Genomic DNA, 24,195 nt, shown 5'->3' on the forward strand with positions numbered 1-24,195 from the left:
GAGGTCGGAGGAGGAGAGTGCGCCGACGTGGGGGTCGATACTCAGCCTAGGGAGATCGGACAGCCACTGGCTGCTAGTGTTGCCGTGTGAGTGCGATCGGGACCATCCGTGGTGCAATCAAGTGGCGCTGGCTCGGTGGCAGCTCTCGCGAACCCTGGTGTGCGCGGCGGAGATGGACATACTGTAGGATTGGAGCTCGACCTGCATTCGCCACGGGGCTTCTGGGGGCGGGATCCACCATCGTCATGCTCTCTAAGTTTGAGATCGGGGAGATGCTGCATGCGATCGGGGCGTACAGGGCGACGTACCTCCCGCCGATGCCGCCGATCCGACGAGCTCCGGGACGTCGTTGACGCCGTCCGCTCCAGCAACTCGAAAGAGAAAAACGGTTCTCGAACGGATACTAACAAGAGTGACATATTTGAATACATTAGGACTTTTGTAGGAATAACTTATGAAAGTTGAACTTTACAGGAATATATCTGCAATTCATTATGTTTGCGGAAACGTGTATGTAATTAACCCATTAAGAAATATGCGGTTAAGATGATAGTAATTTTTTAAGGTTAAGCGAATGATTGGTTGATAATTTGATTTAACATATAGAAATGATAAAAAAAAAAAAAATCTAACAGTGAAAAACTTACAAGCACCAAGTTCTTGGTATTTTTAAAAATACCATAGCTGAGCTCGCATTTATATTTATAATTTTGTAATCGTCAAATATTTTTAAGAATCGTATAATACTATTAAGGATATATTATGTTATATTTTTATTATTATTGTATGAATCTTGAGATAATTTAATAATTAAAAAATTACAAATACGTTGAGCTCTTGTACTTAAAAGCATAGGAGCTCAACTCGTTGGGATGGTTGGAAAAGGGGTTAATTAATTGGGCTATTGTAGTGGCTGTGAAAAAAAATGTATAATAAGAATTTGGCACACAGGTAATAGTTTTTTCTTATTTTTGTATTTTATAATTTTAATTATATCATTTAATTATTCTATTTTTTTTTTTTTGGGAAAACTTCAAAAAACCCCCCAGTGGTTTCGTAGTTACTCACTTTGCCCCCCTGTGGTTTAAAGTGTATCAATTTGTCCCCCTGTGATTTCGTTTTTATCTTTTCGGTAGTTTTTTCTTTAATATTTCGTTAATTATATACAAAAAACTTCAGATACCCATCTAGATTTATCAAATATTCACTTTAGTACCCTTTAATTTTAACTTTATTATTGATTTAAGGAAAAAAAATAATAAAATTGATAAGAAAAAGAGAAAAACAAAACCACATAAGGGCAAATTGATACATTTTAAACCACATGGGGGCAATGTGAAAAACTACGAAACCACGGGAGGCTTTTTGAAGTTTTCCTTTTTTTTGGTATCTTTAGTTAACTTGTTTGTTAATTAAACTAGTCATGTGTAACATACATGTGTTAAAGATGTTCTGCAAAGGTTGACACAAAAGTTATGAGGAATTTAAAATGGCATGAGATTTTTAATGTAAGTGGTTTTTTATATGAGTCCCCAACAGTGAAAAGCGAAGATACATGAAGCATGTGCGCCGCACGTGACTGTTTTAAAGAAAAAAGTTAACCGATAGTATAATGAAAAATAAGAATTGAAACTACAAAGTTGAAACTACAAAGTACTTAAGTGATAAGGTGGAGATAGAATATTATTGATATTATGAAAATAATGTTTATTGTTAATATTTGAAAAAACTTCAAAAACCTTCCCTGTGGTTTCGTAGTTTTCACTTTGCCCCCCTGTGGTTTAAAATGTATCAATTTGTCCTCCTGTGATTTTTTTTTTCTCTTTTTCTTATAATTTCATTATTTGTTTTTCTTAAATCAGTGATAAAGTTAAAATTAAAGGGTACTATAGTGAATATTTGATAAATCTAGATGGGTATCTAAAGTTTTTTGTATATAGTTTAATGAAATATTAACGAAAAAGCTACCGAAAAGATAGAACGAATCAGGGGGGCAAATTGATATACTTTAAACTATAGGGGGGTAAAGTCCGAAACTGCGAAACCATAGGGGTTTTTTTAGAAGTTTTCCCTTAATATTTTGACTATTGACGGGTAGACCTCACTATTAATTGATCCGTTAAAATTGACTTTTCTTTTACGAAATGATCATTTTATTATTTGATAAATATCATTTTAATTATATTTAAAAATTATTAATCAATTATAATATTTTTGTAACAACTTTTATGTCATTCCACATGAGCTATAAATTAGAAACTATAAATTTTTTTTCTAAAAAATAATTTTTTACAAGGGCAAGCTAATAGTCCAAAAGGCGATAATTAACAATCAACTAATAATAGTCCAACAACCACAGAATACATTTGCATATTTTGAAGCTTTAGAAGAATATATCTGCTAACTAAAGCTTTAGTAGTTGTAATGTTAANCTGCTGTTAGATCTACTAATATATATATAGAGTCCGACTATTATATTATCAATAGTACCAAACATTTGGTGCTATCAAGTTTTCTGTTGTTAGATCTAACAGCAGAAAACTGAATAGTACAAAGCGCTTAGTAATATATAGAGAGAGAGAGAGAGAGAGAGAGAGAGAGAGAGAGAGAGAGAGAGAGAGAGTTCGGCTACTATACTCTTATAAGTATAGAGCCTTTTGTACTGATAAATTTTTTACCGTTAGATCTATCATTTAATCATTTTCACTCTTTAGATTATACTATTCAACCAACCACCCACTCAATCCTATGGGACCCACTATCAACCTAACCGTAAGCACTTTCATCCCAACCGCACATTTTTTCATCCGAACGGCCGAAAAGTTATAAGTACAAAGGGCTCTATACTCATCTGAGTATAGTAGCCTCACTCTATATATATATAGAGTCCGGCTACTATGCTATTAATAGTACGAAGCACTTGGTGCTACCAAGTTTTCCACCGTTAGATCTACCCTTTTGATTATTTTCATCCGTTAGATCATATTATTCAACCAAACACCCACTCAATCCTAGAAAATCATTCAATTTTAACATTGTGACATTATTCTTATATTTTTATCGTTAAACATTTTGGTCCCTAATCTTTCTCATTTATATATATAGAGTAATGAAGGAGAATTAAAAGTCCACATTTTGGTCACGAATGAAAATGCAATATATGAAAAAGTTTAGAAACAAATAATAAATAGTACTTAATTATTAAGTACAAGAACCAAGTTGCAATATTGGAAACGTAAAAGGTCAACAATTCATAATATTTAGCTGGAAACTTCAATCCATGATCAACAATGCCAAATTTATTTCTTAGGAAGAGCACATAATTAATGACCACCAATTTTAAGTACAAACTAAACAAACAAACAAACAAACAAACAAACGAAAGTTATGCAGGGACCTCCAGATGGTGAGACCGTCTGATTTGCCATCTAAGTTGCTTTAAGATTTGCGCGTTGCATCTGATGCACGATAGATCGATTAGAGTGTGTCGCCGTGAGGAGAGTCGAGGGTCCCCGTACAACTTCTACTACTCCAAAACTAGGAGTTCCTCAGCTATCCACGGCAATAGTAGGCGCCGGGGTTGCAACCCCGGCCAGTGTAGGATTCGCCACGCCCACCGCAGGAGTTGCCGCAAGCTGCTTTGTCTGCGTTAAGGACGGAATTGTAGTTGAGGGCAGCCAGGATCCTTCGGTGCGTCTCCGGATACACCGCGAGCTCCACCTCGCCCTCCTCTTCCTCAGCAATAAGATGTGCGCGATGCACTGCATTGCTAGAATTAGGTTCAACTGCTGCAGCTGCAACTCGACCAACTAAAAGTAGTAGTACACTAATAAAAATAGCAACTACATAGAGAAGGAAAAAGGAAGGCCTGCACCTCTTATTTCCCATCTCTTTTACTCTTTTATTTTTGCAGCTCAATCTAGCTATTGAACTTGCTACATATATATATATATATATATATATATATATATATATATATATATAGAGAGAGAGAGAGAGAGAGAGAGAGAGAGAGAGAGGGGGGGCTTAAGGACTCCTTAATTGGTTGTCATGATATGGATGGGTCACCTACTTCCATCACATGAGGTAAATTACACTATTAATTTCTGAAATTTTTATTGAAATTGTTTAAATTAAGATATTCAACAATAATTTTTATTTTAATCGGTCTTGCTAAAGGGTGGAAAATCAACATCACTCGTTCGCGAAGTCAGTCTCTTGTTCGGCTCGAAATGAAGCTCGAGATCGAATGTTTGCTTCGTAAATGAGCCGACACCGAGCTGAATTTTTATCTGTTTAATAAACGAACGAAACACGAGCTGAGGTCAGCCTGCTTCGTGTTCGACTCGATAATAGCTCGAATATATATATTTTATATATATATATTATTATATATATATATATATATATATATATATAATATATATAATTAGCTATATTACTATCCATAGTACGAGCTCCGGTCTATAGTGTTTGTTTTCGATCTTAGGGCGTTCAAATCAACGATCCACACCGTTAAATATGATCTAGGGTATAGAATTTCTTAGGATAAAATTTTAGTTTTTTTCGATATCGTTTACTTAGTTAATAAATATATCAAAATGGACGGTGAGAAATTTAATAATCTTTAAAATTTGGAGTATAGGACTTTTAAATTCAGATCAAGAATGTTAGCCTTAATATCTATATAGTTTAAAGTATTTTTTATCAAAATTTGTAGAAATTTAGATCTTCTACACGTTAAACTCCAAACTCGTATAATATGCACATGAAAAATTGACAATTTTGAAATAGTTTGATCATGAAGTAAACTATGTCGAAAAAGTATAAAATTTTTTTCTAGAAACTTTAAATACCCTAGATCGTTTTAACGGTGTGGATCGTTGATTTGAACGCCCTAAGATCGAAAACCAACCTATAGTACCGGAGCTCGGTATATAGATAGATTTATTATATTATATAATTAGGCTACTATACTATCTATAGTACCGAGCTCCGGTACTATAGTGTTGGTTTTCGATCTTAGGGCGTTCAAATCAACGATCCACACCGTTAAAACTGATCTAGGGTATTTAAAGTTTCTAGAAATAAAATTTTATACTTTTTCGACATAGTTTACTTCATGATCAAACTATTTCAAAATTGTCAATTTTCAATGGCTATTATGACGAGTTTGGAGTTTAACGGTGTAGAAGAATCTAAATTTCTATATATATATATATATATATATATATATATATAATAAATCTTTATTAATTATTCGAGTTTTAGCCCAATTGGCCTTGATATAAAATCCAATTATAAAATAGCCTATTTAATTATAAGTAAATTTTCAAATATTAAATCAAAATATAATAAGTAATATCTCATAATTTAAATTGTTGCTTGTGAACTAACTCGTATTTTTTGTTAATAAATGAGCCAAATACGAACTGAATTTTTAGATTCGATACTTTAACTAGCCAACTCGTGTTCGGCTCGTTGACACCTCTAGTGATACATAGGATTATAAAAGTTGAGAAGGGTAAATTACAGTAGTAATTACTGAAATTTTATTGAAATTGTTTTAATTGAGATTCTTAATGATAATTTCTAGTTTAATCCATTGCTCAAATTTAAATTAATTTTTCTGAAAAAAATATGGATATGGTGAGTAATTTTTAGTGATTAAGAAATGGTAAAGGGATATATAAGTGCTTCAACTGCTATATTATTTCAAAACTAATGGCAAAATAAAATTATATTCAATTTTTTAAAGTTTCATAAATTTTAGTTGAAAAAGATATATAGAGTATTTGACAATCTCGTTTTTAAAATCCGATTCTTATTTTTAGAATCAATTTTCTAATTTTTTTAAGACCCAAAATTAGAAATAGCTAAAACCTGCTTCTTGAAATTTTATTCTAATTTTACACTCATATTTTTAATTTTTCTTTCATTTTTAGATTCAAATTTTAAAGTTTAAATTCAAATTTTTAATTTTAGATTTGAATTTTTAAATTTTAATTTTAATTTTAATTTTTAAACTTTAAATTTAAATTTTAAAATTTTAAATTTAGATATTAAAATTTAAAATTCAAATTTAGCCAAATACTCTGCAGTTTTTAATCAAAATTATTTCTTCAAACTCAAATTAATTTTTCAGAATTTAGGCGAAACAAGACCATAGTAGTACATCTACTTTTAAAATTTATAGACACTTTATTTACAATTGGGTCAAATCAAATAGGGATCTGGATATTTTATTATAAATCGGTTCGAATCCTAACCCAACATATTATCCATAATCAAGTCTAAATCTGATTTAAACATTACAAACACTCCCTTAGTTCTAACCATTATCTGATCCAATTTTTATGTGAACCCGAATTTAAAATACACCTTTTTATATTTTTAATCTTGTTTCTCCCCCAATTTTGGGCCACTCTTGTGGATTACATACATAGTAAATATATCTCATTCGATCGGTTTGACCGTGACCCAGTCTGTGCAGCAGTTTGGTTCAACTCTTTGAACCTTATAAATAAAAAAAAAAAAATTCACTTTGAACTGTTCGAATAGGAAATTCAACTAGTTTTAATCAAACTAGTCGAGTTTTATTGATCAAGTTATATTAAAATTCAACCGCTTAAAGATTTTATTTTCATTAGCACAATTAGTCTTATAAAAGATAAAATTTGAAAACTTATATCTACTTAATTTAATTAAAATATCAATATTTTATAATTAAGTATCATACTAAAATAATGATACATGTATTTTTTTATATAATAAAATTAAAAATAGTAATTAAATATTTATGATGTCATGTTGACATTACTAATTCAATCAATGACTAATCCACTATTGAGCTAGTGATGTTTAACTTAATAATATTTTGGGAAAACTTCAAATACCATCCTTATGGTTTCACACTTTCTCACTTTTATACTCTGTGGTTTAAAGTGTGTCAATTCAGTGCCCTATGATTTTATTTTTATCTTTTATTATTGATTTTACTAATTTTTTTTCGTTAAATCAGTAACAAAGTTAAAACTAAAGGATACTAACGTGAATATTCGATAAACCTAGATGTGATATCTAAAGTTTTTTGTATATAATTTAACGAAATATTAATGGAAAGGCTGACGAAAAGATAAAAATAAAATCACGGGACACTAACTCGATACACTTTAAACCTGTTGGGAGCCGAATTTCCTTCGCTTAGAAATGGTCAAAGATCCTCTTAGGAAAGCGATTCAGCTGATGAGGGATCAGATCAGCCAAGTTCGAAACCCTTTACTGTAAAAACAGTTCGGCTAGATAAGCCGAATGTACAGATTGCACAAAGACTTTGGGTTGGCTGAAGAGCCGAATAGATGGAATACACAGCGATTGGTCGGCTGAAGAGCCGAATAGATGGAATACACAGTGACTGGTCGGCTGAAAGAGCCAAATATCTTTATATATTAAAATAAAGTTGGGAACTCATACAAAACAGAGTGTGCCCGAAGGACATACAGATTCTGAAAATCTAGATTACAACAGAGTGAGCCCGTAGGGCATACAGACTCCAGATATCTAACTTAAAAACTACCCCTAAAAAAGCAGTAAATGCGGATTAAAAAGATTACATGTAAACTACTCCTAGAAAAGTGATAAATGCAGAAAAATAAAGGTATTGAAAATGCGGTGGTCTTCTTGTTCAGGGGAGAGAAAGACCTCTATTATAGGTTTCAAAGTTACTATTTATAATATCTTATCAGCCCACATTATTGGTTGGTTATAGTAGTGAGGGAAGTGGTGAGCCATGATCATGGAAGTTATGCTCCACTTCTCAACCGTTTCCGCCTAAACACTCTTAACCTTCAGGCGCCTTATTGCCGACTCCTGATGTATCATGTGTGCTTATTTCTTTGGCTCATACGTGGGTTACGTCGGCGTGTTAATTTTTAATATCAACAAAACCACAAAGTACTAAAGTAAGAAAGTACGAAATTACAGAAATGGTATTTAAAGTTTACCCTAATATTTTTGGATCGTTATTCGATTGTTTTAAAATATTGATACATATAGAGAGCTCTACATATGCCCAATAGGCTTCTTTTACTTTGCGTTAGGGCCAAGTATTTGTCCAATCACGTGACATGTTGTAATACAACCGAAAATCCAACTAAGTATATTTGTCTCTACTCTCCGGGGGCGAAAGTGGTTACAGCAAACTCCAATCAAATCCGATACCGCACGCGATAGGATAGATGTCAAAATTTAGCATTTGACATTTATTTGTATTTGAATTTATATCTACAAAATATTAAAAAAATAATTTGGATGTGAATATAGTTTTTTAAAAAAATCTAATTGTATTTGACTGTTTTCATCGTTAGGTTTTTTTAAAAAATCCGATACCGCACGCGATAGGATAGATGTCAAAATTTAGCATTTGACATTTATTTGTATTTGAATTTATATCTACAAAATATTAAAAAAATAATTTGGATGTGAATATAGTTTTTTAAAAAAATCTAATTGTATTTGACTGTTTTCATCGTTAGATTTTTTTAAAAAAATCTGACTACATTCGATTGTTTTCGTCGTTAGGAGATAAAGAGATGTTAATACATATCTTAGGGGCCTTGAAGATAAAGTGGGTTTATACCATGCTCTTCGTTTATTTTATTATGTATTTCATGTTAAAATTATATATATTTTAAACCTTTAGTGCGTTATTCCTATTAATTCTAGTTCATATTCATTTATACATATTAGTATTTATTGTTATCCGAGTAATATCCAATATAAATCTGAGCCATATCTGAATCAGAATCCGATTTCAGCGAATATGGTAAATAAAAATTTAGCATCCGACATACATCCGGATCCGAATTCACATCCAGAAAAAAATAAAAGTAGATAGATTTTGTTAAAAATTGGATTGTATTAGACTATTTTCACCCCTACTGCTCTCTATAAGAAATAAGGTAAAAAAAACATACTGGTCCAATTTATTTGTATGTTTTCACCTTATTACAAAACAAACAACTATAGAGAGTAGAGACAAATACACTTAGTTGGATTTTCAGTTTTAGTACAAATAATTGGACCAGCATTTTTTTTTTTTTTTTTATTTCGTTTGTTCGTAGGTTATCAATTTTGAAACCCACCAAATTATATAAAGTTTTTGGACCGCATATGTCACGGGACTAACATGACATTCCAATAATCCATATCGGATAATTATGGCTAGATGCGGGGTATACAAGTTTGATTAGGCTAAATATAATAACTGGACTTAAATATTCTGGGTTGGTGGTTTTGGGCTAGTGAGTTATTATTGCCAGCGGGTCGGATCGTTACAACTAAGATCCAAAAGAATAAACAAAGACGGAACCTCAGGTAGGGGTGAAAATGGTTAGGATAAATTCTAATCCTATTCAACAGTGGATTCAATAGGATGCGAGTGTGACAACTCAGTAGTCATAATCAGATAAGAACATAATTATGATTGAATATATAAGAATTATGGTTTGAACTCAACGAGTTATTATCACTAGTAGGCTCGGATTGTTACATTTGGTATCAGAGCAAGTTTATCGGCCAGAAATATAAGATGAGCTTCACATCGTTTGGTGAATTCACATCGTCTGGTGATTGTCTCATCACTATTTTGTAGCATCGAAGGAGCAAAATGAGAAATTTTCATAGTCTATGAGAATTCTAAGACATTTCGCGTTTCCAGATTATATTCTACAAATACTCCAATATTCAAATAAAAATCGCAAAATTTAAGAGTGACTAATAACTTCTCATCTGGTATTTTGTGATTTTAAGACATTTTTAATACAGCTGCGGCATTAGCTTCGTGAAGGGATAAGAGGTAAAAAGATGTGCTCAGATAGAGAGAAAGAGATGATCAGTTGGAATGCTATTAGTAGCAAACGGACTCTGTTGCTATCTTTTTATTTTTGATGATAGAAGTTCTAAATTGATGATTGGCATCGTTGAATATGATCTGTACCACTTGAACATTCTTTATTTTTTAAGGGGTAAAGTGTAGATTTTTGAATGACAGGAAAAAAAGTGAAAAAGCAGGTGTTCAGAGAGAAGCTTTATGTAATTTAGCCTTCTATTTAACAGGGAGGTCAAATGCAGTTGGATATTTTACTAAGGGTGCGTTTGGTTCGAATTATCCTGGCAGGATTATAGGCAATCCTGTCGGGATTACTGTGTTTGGCTCATCCGGTATGTAATAGGATCGGTAATGTAGCATTACAAATGACGCAGGATTACTGTGTTTGATCAGCATTACAAATGGCGCAGGATTACTGTGTTTGATCAGCATTACAAATGGCGCAGGTATGTAACCGTGTTCCATTATTTTCCTACATCGGTATTACGTAATATTTGGAGTTTAAAATTTAGAAAGGATACATTGACCGTCTTTAGTGCAAGTGGCAAAAGGTTCGGTGGTTAGTACCCGAGGTCCTGAGTTCGAATCCTAGTTGATTCACATTTTTAGCCAAGTTTATTTCTAAATAAAATAAACAAAGTGAATAACATGCTAACTATCTCTCTCTCTCAAAAAAAAAAAACATCCCTCTTATTTCTTAGCGGTGAAAAAATCATATCTTTTTAAAAAGTCATATTCGCATCCATAAATCCATACTTGTTTTTATTTTTTTTTTAAAAGTGAATTCGGATACGAATATATGTTGAATACGAAATTTTGACATCCATATCCACATCATATCGAATCCGGTGTCGGATTCGATCGGAGTTTATCCTAATCACTCTCATCCTTAGCTAAGTGTTTCTTTTTTCCAATTATTTGGATAATGTTACTCACTTTAAACTGATTGTATACATAGTTAGGTGGCTAATTATGATAGTTGAAATTTTAATTGTGCGGCAAACATAAAATGTTGTAGTTTACATGCATGGTTACATGGCTATATACAAATGGACCATAGTTTTGGTCAATGATTTGAAAATCAGATTGAATAGACCGGTTCGACTGATCTGATCATGACTCAGTTTATAAATCAATTTGTTTAACAATTTGAACTTGATGAATTAAACATCCATTTTTAACCATTCAGACTAGTGGTTCAACCATCAAACTGGTGAACCAGATCAGTTTTAATCAAACCGGCTGAAATTTTTTGGATCAAGTTATAATATAATCCACCGGCTTAAAATCAACTTACCTATATTATTTTCTATTAGCATAGACAAAATTTTGTAAAAAATAAAAATTTGTATATACTTTATTTGTGAAAATAAGTATTTTACAGTTAAGTATGATATTAAAATAATAATATATATTTTTATAAAATAAAATTAAAAATAATAATTAAATATTTATGACGTCATACTGATATATCACTAGTTTAGCTAATAGTTAATCCATTGACAGACGTGCAATCTCTACTCGTACCCGTAAGTACCTGCGAGTTACTCACAAATTTGCGGGTATAGATACTAGTTTTTCTTACTAAAAAATTATTGGTAAAACAGATGGATATTTGTTAAGTTATGGACATTTTGAACAACTTCCAAATACCCATGAGTACCCACATATATTTTTTAAATTTAAAATATATTAATTTTTAATATTGACTCTATAATCATGAAAATTTTATTAATTTTTTACCATTAAAATTTGAAATGATAAAATACTTTATACTACATAATCTATACACTTTGAAATTTATATTATTTATTATATATTATGAAAATTCAAGTAATAAGTTATGTTATATTTTTATAAATTATATATATATATATATATATATATATATATATATATATATATATTGTATTTAAAAAGTATTGGAACAAAAAGAAAAAAGAAAAAGTCATACGGATAATTCCCATATACTCCCACCCGCCTGGGGGCGGATATGGGTAAAAATGTTGTCTATCAAAAATATTTACTGATAGATTTTGCCCATGCTTATATGACCTACAAGTAGAACTACCCGTCCGTGGGTTTTCTAACCCGCCCGTTTATCAGGTCTACCTGCTATATGAAACTGGTGATCCTTAATAATATTTTTGTGTTGCTATTGATCTAATTTTTAAAATATTTATATATAGAGAGCTCTTCATTTGGCCAATAGGCTTCTTTTACTTTGCCTAAGGGGCAAATATTTGTCCAATCACATGGCATGTTGTAATACAATTGAAAGTGGTTAGAGTAAACTCCAATCGAATCTGATATCCTACTCGATAGGATGCAAAAATAAATGTCAAAAATTAGCGCTCGACATATATTCGTATCTAAATTCGCATGCGAAAAAATATCAAAAATATATGGATCTGAATATAGGTTTTTAAAAATATCCAACAGTAGTACTATTCGACTGTTTTCATCCTTTCGAGATAAAGGGATGTTAATATATGTTGTATTGTAAGGGCCTTAGGGATATATAAAGTGGTTTTATATCGTATTCTTTGTTTATGTTATTATGTTTTTTATGTTAAAATTATATTTATATTTGTTAAATATTAAATTTTATTGAATAACATATATGTACATAAAGTTTGAATACGAGTGTGAATCTTTTTATTATCTTATTCGTTCTAATTATAATTCACATTTACAAATTCGAGCCATATCTGAATCTGAATGCGATTTCACCATATATGATAAATAAAAATTTAGCATCCCACATATATCCGCATTTATATTCTCACCCGGAAAAAAGAAAGAAAGAATGCAGATACAATTTTGTTAAAAATCATATTGGTCCAATTATTAATTTGTATGTTTTTACCTTATTACAAAACAAACAACTACAGAGAACAGAGACAAATATACTAAGTTGGATTTTCAGTTTTATTGCAAATAATTGGACCAGTATGTTCTTTTAATGTTTTTGTTTTTGTTTTTGTTTGTTTGTAGGTTATAAATTTTGGAACCTACCAAATTAATATAAATATAAAGTTTTTGGAGTGCATATGTCACGGGTCTAAGATCCAAAAGAATAAACTAGGACGGAACCTCAGGTGGGGTAAAAGTGGCTAGGATAATCTCCGATCAAATTCGACACTGGATTCGATAGGATGTGAATATGAATGTCAAAATTTAGCATTTGACGTACATATTCGTATCCGAATACGCATTCTTTGTTAGATTTCAGTTTTATTACAAATAATTGAACTAGTATTTTTTTTTTTTTTTTTTTTTTGCTCGTATGTTATCCATTTTGAAATCCACCAAGTTATATAATATTTTTGGACCACATATGTCATGGGACTAAGATCCAGAAGAATAAAACAAGATGGACCTCAGGTAGAGGTGAAAGTGGTTAGGCTAAACTCTGATCAAATTCGATACTGGATTTGATAGGATGAGAATATAAATGTCAAAATTTAGCATTGGACACATATTTCTATTATAATTCAACATAGGAAGAAACTTAAAAAAAGATTAAGAAAAAATAGTATTTTCGTTTTTCTAAAAAAAAAAATCTAGAAAATGAAAATACTAGTTTTTTATAAAATTTGGAAACATCTTTCCAAAAAATGCTAGTTTTTTTGGAAAGCAAACAGATGAAAAATTTTAAAAATGTTTTTCATAAAAAAAAAAATTCTACCTTCATACAACAATTGTTTCATATAGAAATAATATTATTGGATCAAATGTTTCTACCAAACATATGCATATAAAAAACAAACATTTTCTTTTTATGTCATTTGGATGCAAAATTTTCAAATTGCATTTAATTAGACTATTTATCATCTTGCATGGTTGAATATAAGTAATTCGATATAAATCAAGTATTGACATATTGATGCAACCAGGAAATTAATAAGAATTTAGAATTTTTTATTTTCAAAATTATTTTTTTTCTAACTTGAGAGATTTTCTTTTTCAATTTTTTAGGATTTATTGTGTTAAATAAATTTCGAAAAATTAGGGTTATGGTTTAGGCTTTTTTAAATATGTTTGAATTAAAAAAAAGAGATTTATCAAATAATAAGATTTGATTTAGATTAGAATTATATTTTGAAGGCTATAAATATAGCCTATATCTTATAATTTATGAGTTGAGTTATGATAAATTAGTTTGATGTTTATGGCGTGGCTATGGTCATAGTATTTTCTTCTTCCCTCGTGCTATATGCGCCGATAAAATTTTTCTTCCTCAAATGGTTTATCTTCTCTTTCCTTCTTTATTTTATCTAATTTTCTCTATTTCTCTCTTATTTTTCTTTTAAATTTGCTTTTCTAATTCTTTTAGAAATTCTACAAATTTTTCTGACTTTTACCTTATTATCGGCTATTTTCTTCAATTTTTTCTCGATTTTTTTTTAAAAAAATATAAAACTAAAAAAACTGTACAGAAACCTATTGCTCCAGCTGTACTTTTTTTTGATTTTTTTAATCTTTTGTTATTTCAAAATTTCATTTAAAATTTATTAAAATTTTTAAAAAATTAAAAATTCGAAAATTTACTTAAAATAGGGATGGTGGGTAAAATAGGGTATTTTGTTAGTATTGTATTTTCTTATAAAAGAGTTTTTTGAATGGTTTTTATAGAATTATAGAATATAACAATGAATCTTGGGATAAAATGAAAAGGTGCACAAATATATAAAAGTTTGGAGAAAAGTGGGGGTGAAATAACTTAGCCATTCCTCACTCAATCTTTCTTTCTTGTTGTGCATTTTATATTGGCAGATTTCATGAAGTTTTTTGGAATCTTGAAGGGTTGAAGAAGAAGATATTAAGATCAAAGACTCGAAGGCATATATTGAAGCTCACGACCCCAAATATATTTATGGTTGTCAGATGTGACTCGAAATCTACTATCGTTTCCACGTTTGGGTTTACGACTCGCCGACAGCTTCGCGGTGCGACCAATTTGGAAAAGAAAATTATGAAAAAAAAATGAATGTCTGTGGTGCGACCAAGTTATGAGTTTTTCTTTTCGTTTTTGCCCTAGAGGCGTGTGATCATGGTTGGTTGTAATTTGCAGAATATTGTATTCCCTTTTCGTTCCATAGTGAAGCTCTCTCCTCCCTCGCCCGTGGTTTTTTCCCTGTAAAGGGTTTTCCACGTAAATCTGTGTCTCTTTATTTTCTGCTTGTGGTTTGATTGTTTTTTTGTGTTCGTCATTTCGTTTTCGTTTGTGCGTTTGTTGTAACAATGGTGGTTTATGAATAATCTATAAGTGTTTAGAAGACAATAGTATAGGACTATATTTAAATTTTTAATAAAACAGAGTTTTTCATGTTTTGGGGTCCAAATCATGAGCCATGAGGAAAGGTCCGAATCCTGTAAGCCATCCTGGTTATTTTGCAGGAATGGACCGGACCCTATTAAAAGGTCTGGACCCTGAACCCATCGCGAGTTCTTTAAAATTTATTTTTATAATTTTAATCTAATTCTAATATCTTCTAAACATATAAACAAGATTTGGGGATCCTTTTAAAACATGGCTAAGTATAGAATATCTTTCGGAATCCTTAAAAACTTATTTTGATACTTTCTCTCATCTTGCAAGAACAAGTTTCTTTCTTCGATTTGTTTTTTGGAGTTTTAATCCAAATATTCTCTTAGGAATCAAATTGATGGTTGCTTTGATGATTTTCTCTCGGATCTTATGATTTTCTAAGCGTCTAAATCACAACTACCTATTGTTCTTATTGCTCCGTACGGAGCGAGTGCATGTGGACTTGCGTGGAGGACGAGAATTCGATGAGGCTCGAGGATTCAAGGCGTTGGCGCTACGATGAGTCATAACATGATCGATAGAAAGAGTTCAATCGATTGAGGACCAGCGAAGAAAATCTACTTTAAGTTTAGGGTAAAGATTGAGTCGTGGACTCAGTAAATCATCTTGTACTCTATTTTTACTTAGTGGATTTGTTTGTGTGATCGCTCCAGTAGATTTTTTACTCTGCTTGGAGTTTTTCCATGAAAAGTTCTTGGTATGTTGGTTCTATTTTTTCGCACTTTGTTTATTTTACTGAGTTGTTTAGATTTACTATTTACACCTATTCATCCCTCTCTCAGTATGCTAGCTTTTACCTTTTAGGTCTCTGGACTATCAACTCTTTCATTTCTCTCTCTCTCTCTCTCTCTAAAAGTGAAGTATTTTTTTGTAAATTTGGAGTAACTTGGAGCATCTAAACATCTTAAATGCAAAAAAATTTTCATCTGAAGTGAATTCTACAATTTTGAGAAAATTGATTTGTTATTAAAATAATTTTTTTTTGTGTGTTTTCATTTGAAGTACCTCGTGTTTTGAGTAAATGTAAAAAAAGAAAAAAATCACTAAAGAAAATTTGGAGTTTCCTAAATACAGGTCCTAAACTGTTTTATTGACCATCAAAACTACTTTTTATTGACTTTGACACATGTAGTTCTAGCCCCCAAAAAGCAACTAACCATTTATGTTTTCTCTACAAATAATGATGTATTTTCTAGATAAGCAATTATGTAGTAGATTGCCTACAAAATCCACAATTTTCTTTTCAAATTGAACATATCTTAAGGATTCTCTTTTTTAATTTGTCCATCTATTTGCTCAAGTTTTATCTATCTATATATAGACCACAAGTTACTTCTTAACTCACCAATTAAACATCAACAATGGCCAAAACCATCTATTCACATCTTACGTTTCTTCTTGCAATATCTATCCCACTCATCTCCTCTGCAACTCCCGAACCACTTCAAAGATCCTTAAGCTTTAAGCTCATCTATCGTGACTCACCTGAATCCCCTACTTACAACCCTAACCTCACTAAATCACAACGCTTTGAAGAGTCGCTCCGCTTTTCTGAGAATCGACTTATCCAACTAAATAACTCTCAATCAATGCCAATGGGCTATGAAATAACCTCTATTCGGTCCGCTGTCATCTATCACTCAGCATTATACATGGTTTTCGTAACTATCGGCACAGGCAATGGCACCATTGGCTATTACTTAAACATGGACACAAGTAGTGGTCTTACTTGGACCCAATGCAAGCCATGTATCAATTGCTACCCACAAAATGATCCTTACTTCGATCCTCACCAATCCCCTTCCTTCATTGACATCTCCTGTTCTGACTAGAACCCCTGCCCACAAGGCAATTACCATTGCATCAATAGTCTTTGCCACTACGAGATTGCCTATGCTGATGGGTCACACACAAGTGGCACACTCTCGAAAGACACCTTCGGCTTTCGTTCGAGTCATGGTGATCACTTTGAGTTTGTTAACGGGCTGATTTTTGGCTGCTCACATAATTCCCATCTAGTTGCAAGCAACCATGGTTATCCATCAGGAATAATGGCATTAGGTTTGTCTGGGGAATCATTTGCGAGGCAACTTATCAATCATGGTAGTCAAGCCCGTTTCTCATACTGTCTTCCTCCAATAGGTTCAGTGCGTATAAGTTATTTACGATTTGGAAACAATATTGTACAAAGAGGGGTGGTCCAAACCACACCAATTGTACCAGCCCAAGGTGTGCACTTCCACTATATTATCTTGAATGACATCAGTGTTGGCACAAAACGAGTTGGGTTTGAGCCGCAAATGTTTTCGCGAAAGCCAAATGGGTCAGGCGGCTTCTTCGTGGATTCTAGCACATTAGTCAGTCGTTTGATAACCCCAGCTTTCGAACTGGTGAAGAAAGTGTTAAGGAGTTATTTTCGGCATAGGAATTTGGTTGAAGTAGACCCACATCAATATGGGATCTCATTCAAATCTTGTTGGCTTTTTCAGCCAGGTTATGAGGTTTTAATGCCGACTATGACATTGCATCTGCAAGGGGCTGAGATGAGTATTGCATCAAAAAATGTGTTCTATATTGAACATGAGAAAGGACTATTCTGTTTTGCAATATTGCCACTGGATAATTTGAGTATTCTTGGAGCATATCAACAAGTAAATACTCGATTTACTTATGATGTGCTGCATTCGCAGCTAGCCTTTAATCCAGAGGATTGTGAACATGACTCTCATTAATCGTGAAGAAGAGGAATAGGAGACATAAAACAAACTAGTGTGGTCATATGTATTTTATCCTTTTTTAATAGTATTTAACTAAGCTATTCTAAAATAAGAACATCTTTATAGAGAATAAATCTTTAAATGGAGGCTGTTCAAACAATGACACTATTAAATCCATCAATAGTCCACCATAGGAACTGTTGCGAATCCGGTACTCGCCCTGATACCAAATATTGAGATCCGCAACTTACTCTAGTACTGACTGCTGCTGATCTAATACTCGGTCGTTCAGATACCGGTTATTGGGATTTCGCAACGAAAGCATCAAATCGAATTTTTATCATAGATCCGTCTTCTCAGTAAAAAACTAATACAATCATAAAAGAGAGAAAAAACCAAATAGAAAATATGGATGAAATAAAATTCACTAATCAAAAGAAGATTACACCTGACTCTGACTCATCTTTTGCAACGTAATGGCTTCAATCCGAGCCTTCTTTTTAAATCTCTCTCACCTCTTTCTTGTCTTCTATAAACCCACAAAAGAAGACTATCCTATTTTCTCAAATATAGAATAAATAGAAATTCTATTCTATTTATAATATACGATTTACCCAAATATAGTATAAATAGAAATTCTATTCTATTTAATATTTAAATCGTAATTAATTTATCTTCAATAGATTGAAATATTTATTCTAATCCAATTATAAATCGAACCAAATCATTATAGGAATAATATTTTACGATCAAAATAAAGATTCCCAAACTGGTTAGTCAGGACTGCGCCCGGCAAAGCCTAGCTCGTGCTCGTGCCGTGAGCGTGGGTGTGTGTATAGTGGAGTACACAATTCTCTTATTTTTCTAAGCAAATGACTAAAGGGCTGTTTAATTTCCAAAAGGTATAAAAAAAAGTTTCAAAAGAAAAGTATTTTATGGAAAACCTTTTTTTGCAATTTTTTTACTTGTTTGATTCGGAGAAAATTTGGTTTTTTTGGAAAGCTTCTTTCCAAATTACATGAAAACTAGCCTTTTCATTCTCCTAAAAAAATTTCAAAAATGAAAATAATAATTTTTTATGAAATTTAGAAAACTTTTCATAAAAACTAGCTTTTCTCGAACCAAACGGATGTAAAACTAAAAAGAAAATGTTTTTCATGGAGCTTCCAAATCGACAATCGACACCGTTAAACATTATCTAAACTATTTAAATTATAATAAAATCAAATTTCATATTTTTTTTGATTGTTCTCTTATCTGTCAAGTGGACACAAAAATGAATGGCTGAAAATAAATATACTTCAAAATGTGATAATAGAAGTCATGTATTCAAGATCAAAAGTATAAATCTTGTTTTATATAGTTTAACTAATTTTCTAACCAAAATTTAATTAATTTAGATATTTTTACACCGTTAAATGAACAAATAGCTCATATCGGCCATTAAAATTATAAATTTTGCAACCATTTGATCATTAGGTCGATGATGTCGAAAAAGATTTGAAATTTGGTTTTTAGATACTTCAAGTAGTATAGATCATGTCCAATGGTGCTAATTGTCAATTTGTAGGTTCTATCATCGAAAGTAAATTGGTAACAATGGAACCTCAAAGTAAGTGATTGCGTCACGAGGGGTGGGTGGAACTGGCGTCGGATTACGGGCGTATCAACAAACCAGAGACCAGGGATGAGGGCAGGTCTCGTGGAGTTAGAGGAAAGGGTTTCTCAGTTATCAATCGTGCACACACTGGACAGACTACAATGGCGATGGAGTGAGGATGGACTTTTCTCGGTAAAATCGACCTACGAGGCGTTGACGGACGGGGGAACGAGGGATGCACGAGCCGCCAGTATTTAGAGAATTAGTATCCCTCTAAAGGTAAAAGTATTCTGCTGGCTGGTCCTCAAAAAGAGAACCCCTACAGTGGACTGACTCTTTAAGAGAGGGTGGATACAAAACCCAGCTTGCGTACTGTGCGAAGTGGAAGAGGAAACAGTGGACCACCTGTTTACCCAGTGTGTGTTTAGCAAGTTTATCTGTGTCAGGGGCGTTGACGGGGTACAGGCCCAAGACCTGGGAGAGGAAGTGAACCTAGTATGGGATAGGTGGAGGACCAGGAAATGCCTGTATAGGAAGAGAAATAGTCTGACGGACTTAGTAGGTTGCTGGTGGATCGTTTGGAAGACCAAAAACGACTGGACCTTTAGGAGTATCCAACCGAACCCGGGGACAGCGGTTACGAACCTTAAACAGCTGGTGAAGGATTGGGATTCCCTGCTCTCTACTTGACCTCTCTACTTGCTGCTTTTTTTTTTTCCTTTTTCTTTTTTTCTTTTTTTTAGGGGCCCTAGTTGCCCCACTCTTGTAGCCTAGTTCATCTATTCAATGAATGAAGCGGGTAGCGTGCCACCTTTTTCTCAAAAAAAAAAACAAAAAAACAATGGAACAAGTTTACTACTGATAGTACACCTTCTCAGCTCTTTTGTTAGTATTGTATTTTCTTATAAAAGAGTTTTTTGATTGGCTTTATAGAATAATACAATATAACAATGAATTTTGGGATAAAATGAAAACGAGTACAAATATATGAAATTTTGGAGTAAAGTTAAGAGTAAAATATCTTAGGCATTCATCCTCTCTCTCTCTCTCACACACTCTCTATAAAAATGAAGTATTCTTTTGTAAAATTTAATAAAGTAATTTGGAGCATCTAAGCATCTTAAATGCAAAAGTTTTTCATCCAAAGTAAATTCTACAGTTTTTTATAAAATTAAATTTTTTATTAGAATAAAGTTTTTTCTTTTGTGGTGTCTTCATTTAAAGTAGTTGTTATTTTGAGTAAATGTTAGACCACTCAAGAAGAAAAAAGAAAATCACTGAAGTAAATTCTGGAGTTCCCTAAATACAGGACCTGAACGTTTTTTATTGACCATCAAAACTACTTTTTATTGACTTTGACACATAGCAACTAACCATTTACGTTTTCTCTACAAATAATGATGTATTTCTAGAGAAGCAATTATGTAGCGGATTGCCTACAAAATCCACAATTTTCCTTTCAAATTGAACATATCTTAAGGATTCTCTTTTTTAATTTGTCCATCTATTTACTCCAGTTTTGTCAAATTTTATCTATATATATAGTCCACAATTTGCTTCTTTACTCACCAAACATTAGCCATGGCCAAAACCATCTATTCGTATCTTACCTTTCTTGCAATATCTATCCCACTCTTCTCCTTTGCAACTACCGATCCACATAAAAGATCCTTAAGCTTTGAGCTCATCTATCGTTATTCACCTCGGTCCCCTATTTACAATCTTAACCTCACTAACTCACAACACTTTGAAAAGGCGCTTCAGTTTTCTGAGAATCGACTCATCCAACTAAATAACTCTGAATCAATACCGATGGGCCATGAAATAACCTCTATTCAGCCCTCTATCGTCTACCATTCATTATTATACATGGTTTTCATGACTCTCGGCACAGGCAATGGCACCCTTGGCTACTACTTAAGCATAGACACAGGTAGTGGTCTTACTTGGACCCAATGCAAGCCATGCATCAATTGCTACCCACAAAATGATCCTTACTTCGATCCTCACCAATCCCCTTCCTTCATTGACATCTCCTGTTCTGACCAGAACCCTTGCCCACAAGGCAATTACCATTGCATCAATAGTCTTTGTCATTACGAGATTCCCTATGTTGATGGGTCACACACAAGTGGCACACTCTCGAAAGACACCTTCGGCTTTCGTTCGAGTCATGGTGATCACTTTGAGTTTGTTAATGGGCTCACTTTTGGTTGCTCACATAATTCCCATCTAGTTGCAAGCAACCATGGTTATCCATCAGGAATAATGGCATTAGGTTCGTCTGGGGAATCATTTGCGAGGCAACTTATCAATCATGGTAGTCAAGGCCGTTTCTCATACTGTCTTCCTCCAATAGGTTCAGCAAGTACAACCTATTTACGATTTGGAGACAATATTGTACAAAGGGGGGTGGTCCAAACCACACCAATTGTACCAGCCCAAGGTGTGTACGTCCACTATATTATCTTGAATGACATCAGTATTGGCACAAAACGAGTTGGGTTTGAGCCGCATATGTTTTCGCGAAAGCCAAATGGGTCAGGTGGCTTCTTCGTGGACTCTGGCACATTTCTCAGTCGTTTGATAACCCCAGCTTTCAAACGGGTGAAGAAAGTGTTAAGGGGTTATTTTCGGCATAGGCATTTGGTTGAAGTAGACCCACAGAAATATGGGCTCGTATTCAAATCTTGTTGGCTTTTTCAGCCAAGTTATGAGCTTTTAATGCCGACTATGACATTGCATCTGCAAGGGGCTGAGATGAGTATTGCATCAAGAAAGTTGTTCTATATTGTACGGGAAAAAGGATTATTCTGTTTTGCAATGTTACCATCGGATAATTTGAGTATTCTTGGAGCATATCAACAAGTAAATATTCGATTTACTTATGATCTGTTGCAATTGCAGCTAGCCTTCAATCCAGAGGATTGTGAACATGACTCTCATTAATCCTAAAGAAGAGGAGTAGAAGAATAAAAGCAAAAAAATAATATGCCCATATGTACTTTATCCTTTTTTAATAGTATTTAACTATTCTAAAATAAGAACATCTTTAGAGAATAAATCTTTAAATGGAGACCGTTTAAATAGTGAGATATTAAATCCACTATTCATATTGCTTTGAAATATGTGCATTTTATTTGATGGATGGTGAGCCAACGAGTTATTATTGCTAGCGGGTCAGGTCATTACAATTGGTATCAGAGCAAGTTCAACAGCAGGAAGTGTGAGATGAGTCTTAGCTGAGGCAGGGTCGAAATGACAGACTGAGCCAGGGTCAGTGAATGACAGGCTAAGTCAAAGTCAGAATGATAAAGCTAGCGAGGCAAGTCTACCATGGGCAATATTATATGATCAAAATGAAGATTCCCAAACATAATAGACTTTTATTTAAAATTGTACTGCGTCAAACTTTGGCTAAATTGACAAAATGTATATTAAAGGCGTGTTAAACATGATTAAAATGAGTTTCGGAGAGTTTAGAGTGAGTTTGGATCGAATTAAAACGAATTTGGATCGAAACAGACTTCAAACTCTCGAATCGGAGCTTCTATACCACTTTTGAACACTTAGAATAAGAATCGGGTGCCTAGAAATAGTTATTGATGGGCCCTTGAAGAGCCCAAAACATTTGGACTCTCTTCAAGAGAGTTGGATTTGTGGGAGTTTAAGATTCGGACGCTTGGAAGACCTAGTGGGCACCCATATGTGATTTTGAATTCTATTTGCGGATGTCCGGAAATATTTCGGGCCCTCAACCTTAGAACTCAGGTGCATGTTATGACACCCCAATAGTCCTAATAGGAATGAGATTATAATAATAACTGAATTTAAGCATTTTGGACAAGTGTTTTGGGCCTAATGAGTAATTATTACTAGAAGGCCGGGTCGTCACATTTGGTATCAGAGCCTATCATTAGTCGGAAATTGTGAGATAATTCTCAATTAAATTAGGGTCGGAATGACAGACTAAGCCAGAATCTAAATAATAAGGTGTCAGGTTAAGTCAAGATCGAAATGACAAGGCTAATAAGACAAGTCTGACATCACTTAGTGATCTTAGGCTCTGTTTGTGATTGGGCTGACGAGGACGTTAGGGCCTAAATGGGAGGAGTCTGTGGCACCTCAATAGTCCTATATCAATATGAGAGACTAAGATATTAGTAATAATAACTGGGGTTAAATATTTTGGGTCGGTGGTTTGGGCTCAACGAGTTCTTATTACTAGTGAGTTGGGTTGTTACATTTTGTATGAGAGCTAATCACTAGCCAAAAGTGTGAGATAAATCTTGGTTGAGCCAGGATCAGAATGACCGGCTAAGCCAAGGTCAGAATGATAAGGTGACAGGCTAACCCAAGGTCAGAATAACAAGGTTAGCAAACAAGTCTCACATCACCTGGTTATCTTAGGTTCTGTGTGTGATTGGATTGACGAGGACATTAGGACTTAAACAGGGGGAGTCTGTGACACCCATAGTTAGTTAATTCGGATTCAGCAAAAATTCGGTACGGGTATAATTCGGATAAAATTCGTCTTTTAATTTTTAAATTCGTTAAAAAATACGGCTAAAAAACGGATTCGGTAATTATTCGGATACGTGATTTATACGGATATTATACGTTCACCAATTAAAAATTCGGAATAAAAAATTCG

General features: G+C 33.0%; 1 protein-coding gene across 1 annotated transcript; it reads left to right on the forward strand.

The window, feature by feature from the left end:
• LOC109726745 (aspartic proteinase CDR1-like) lies at nucleotides 16,586–17,956 on the forward strand. Its single transcript, XM_020256532.1, has 2 exons — nucleotides 16,586–16,973; nucleotides 17,073–17,956. Exons 1-2 carry the CDS (start codon nucleotides 16,586–16,588, stop codon nucleotides 17,954–17,956), a joined length of 1,272 nt encoding a protein of 423 aa, XP_020112121.1.

Source organism: Ananas comosus, linkage group 21 (genome assembly GCF_001540865.1).
Source record: "Ananas comosus cultivar F153 linkage group 21, ASM154086v1, whole genome shotgun sequence".
Classification (NCBI taxonomy): Eukaryota; Viridiplantae; Streptophyta; class Magnoliopsida; order Poales; family Bromeliaceae; genus Ananas; species Ananas comosus.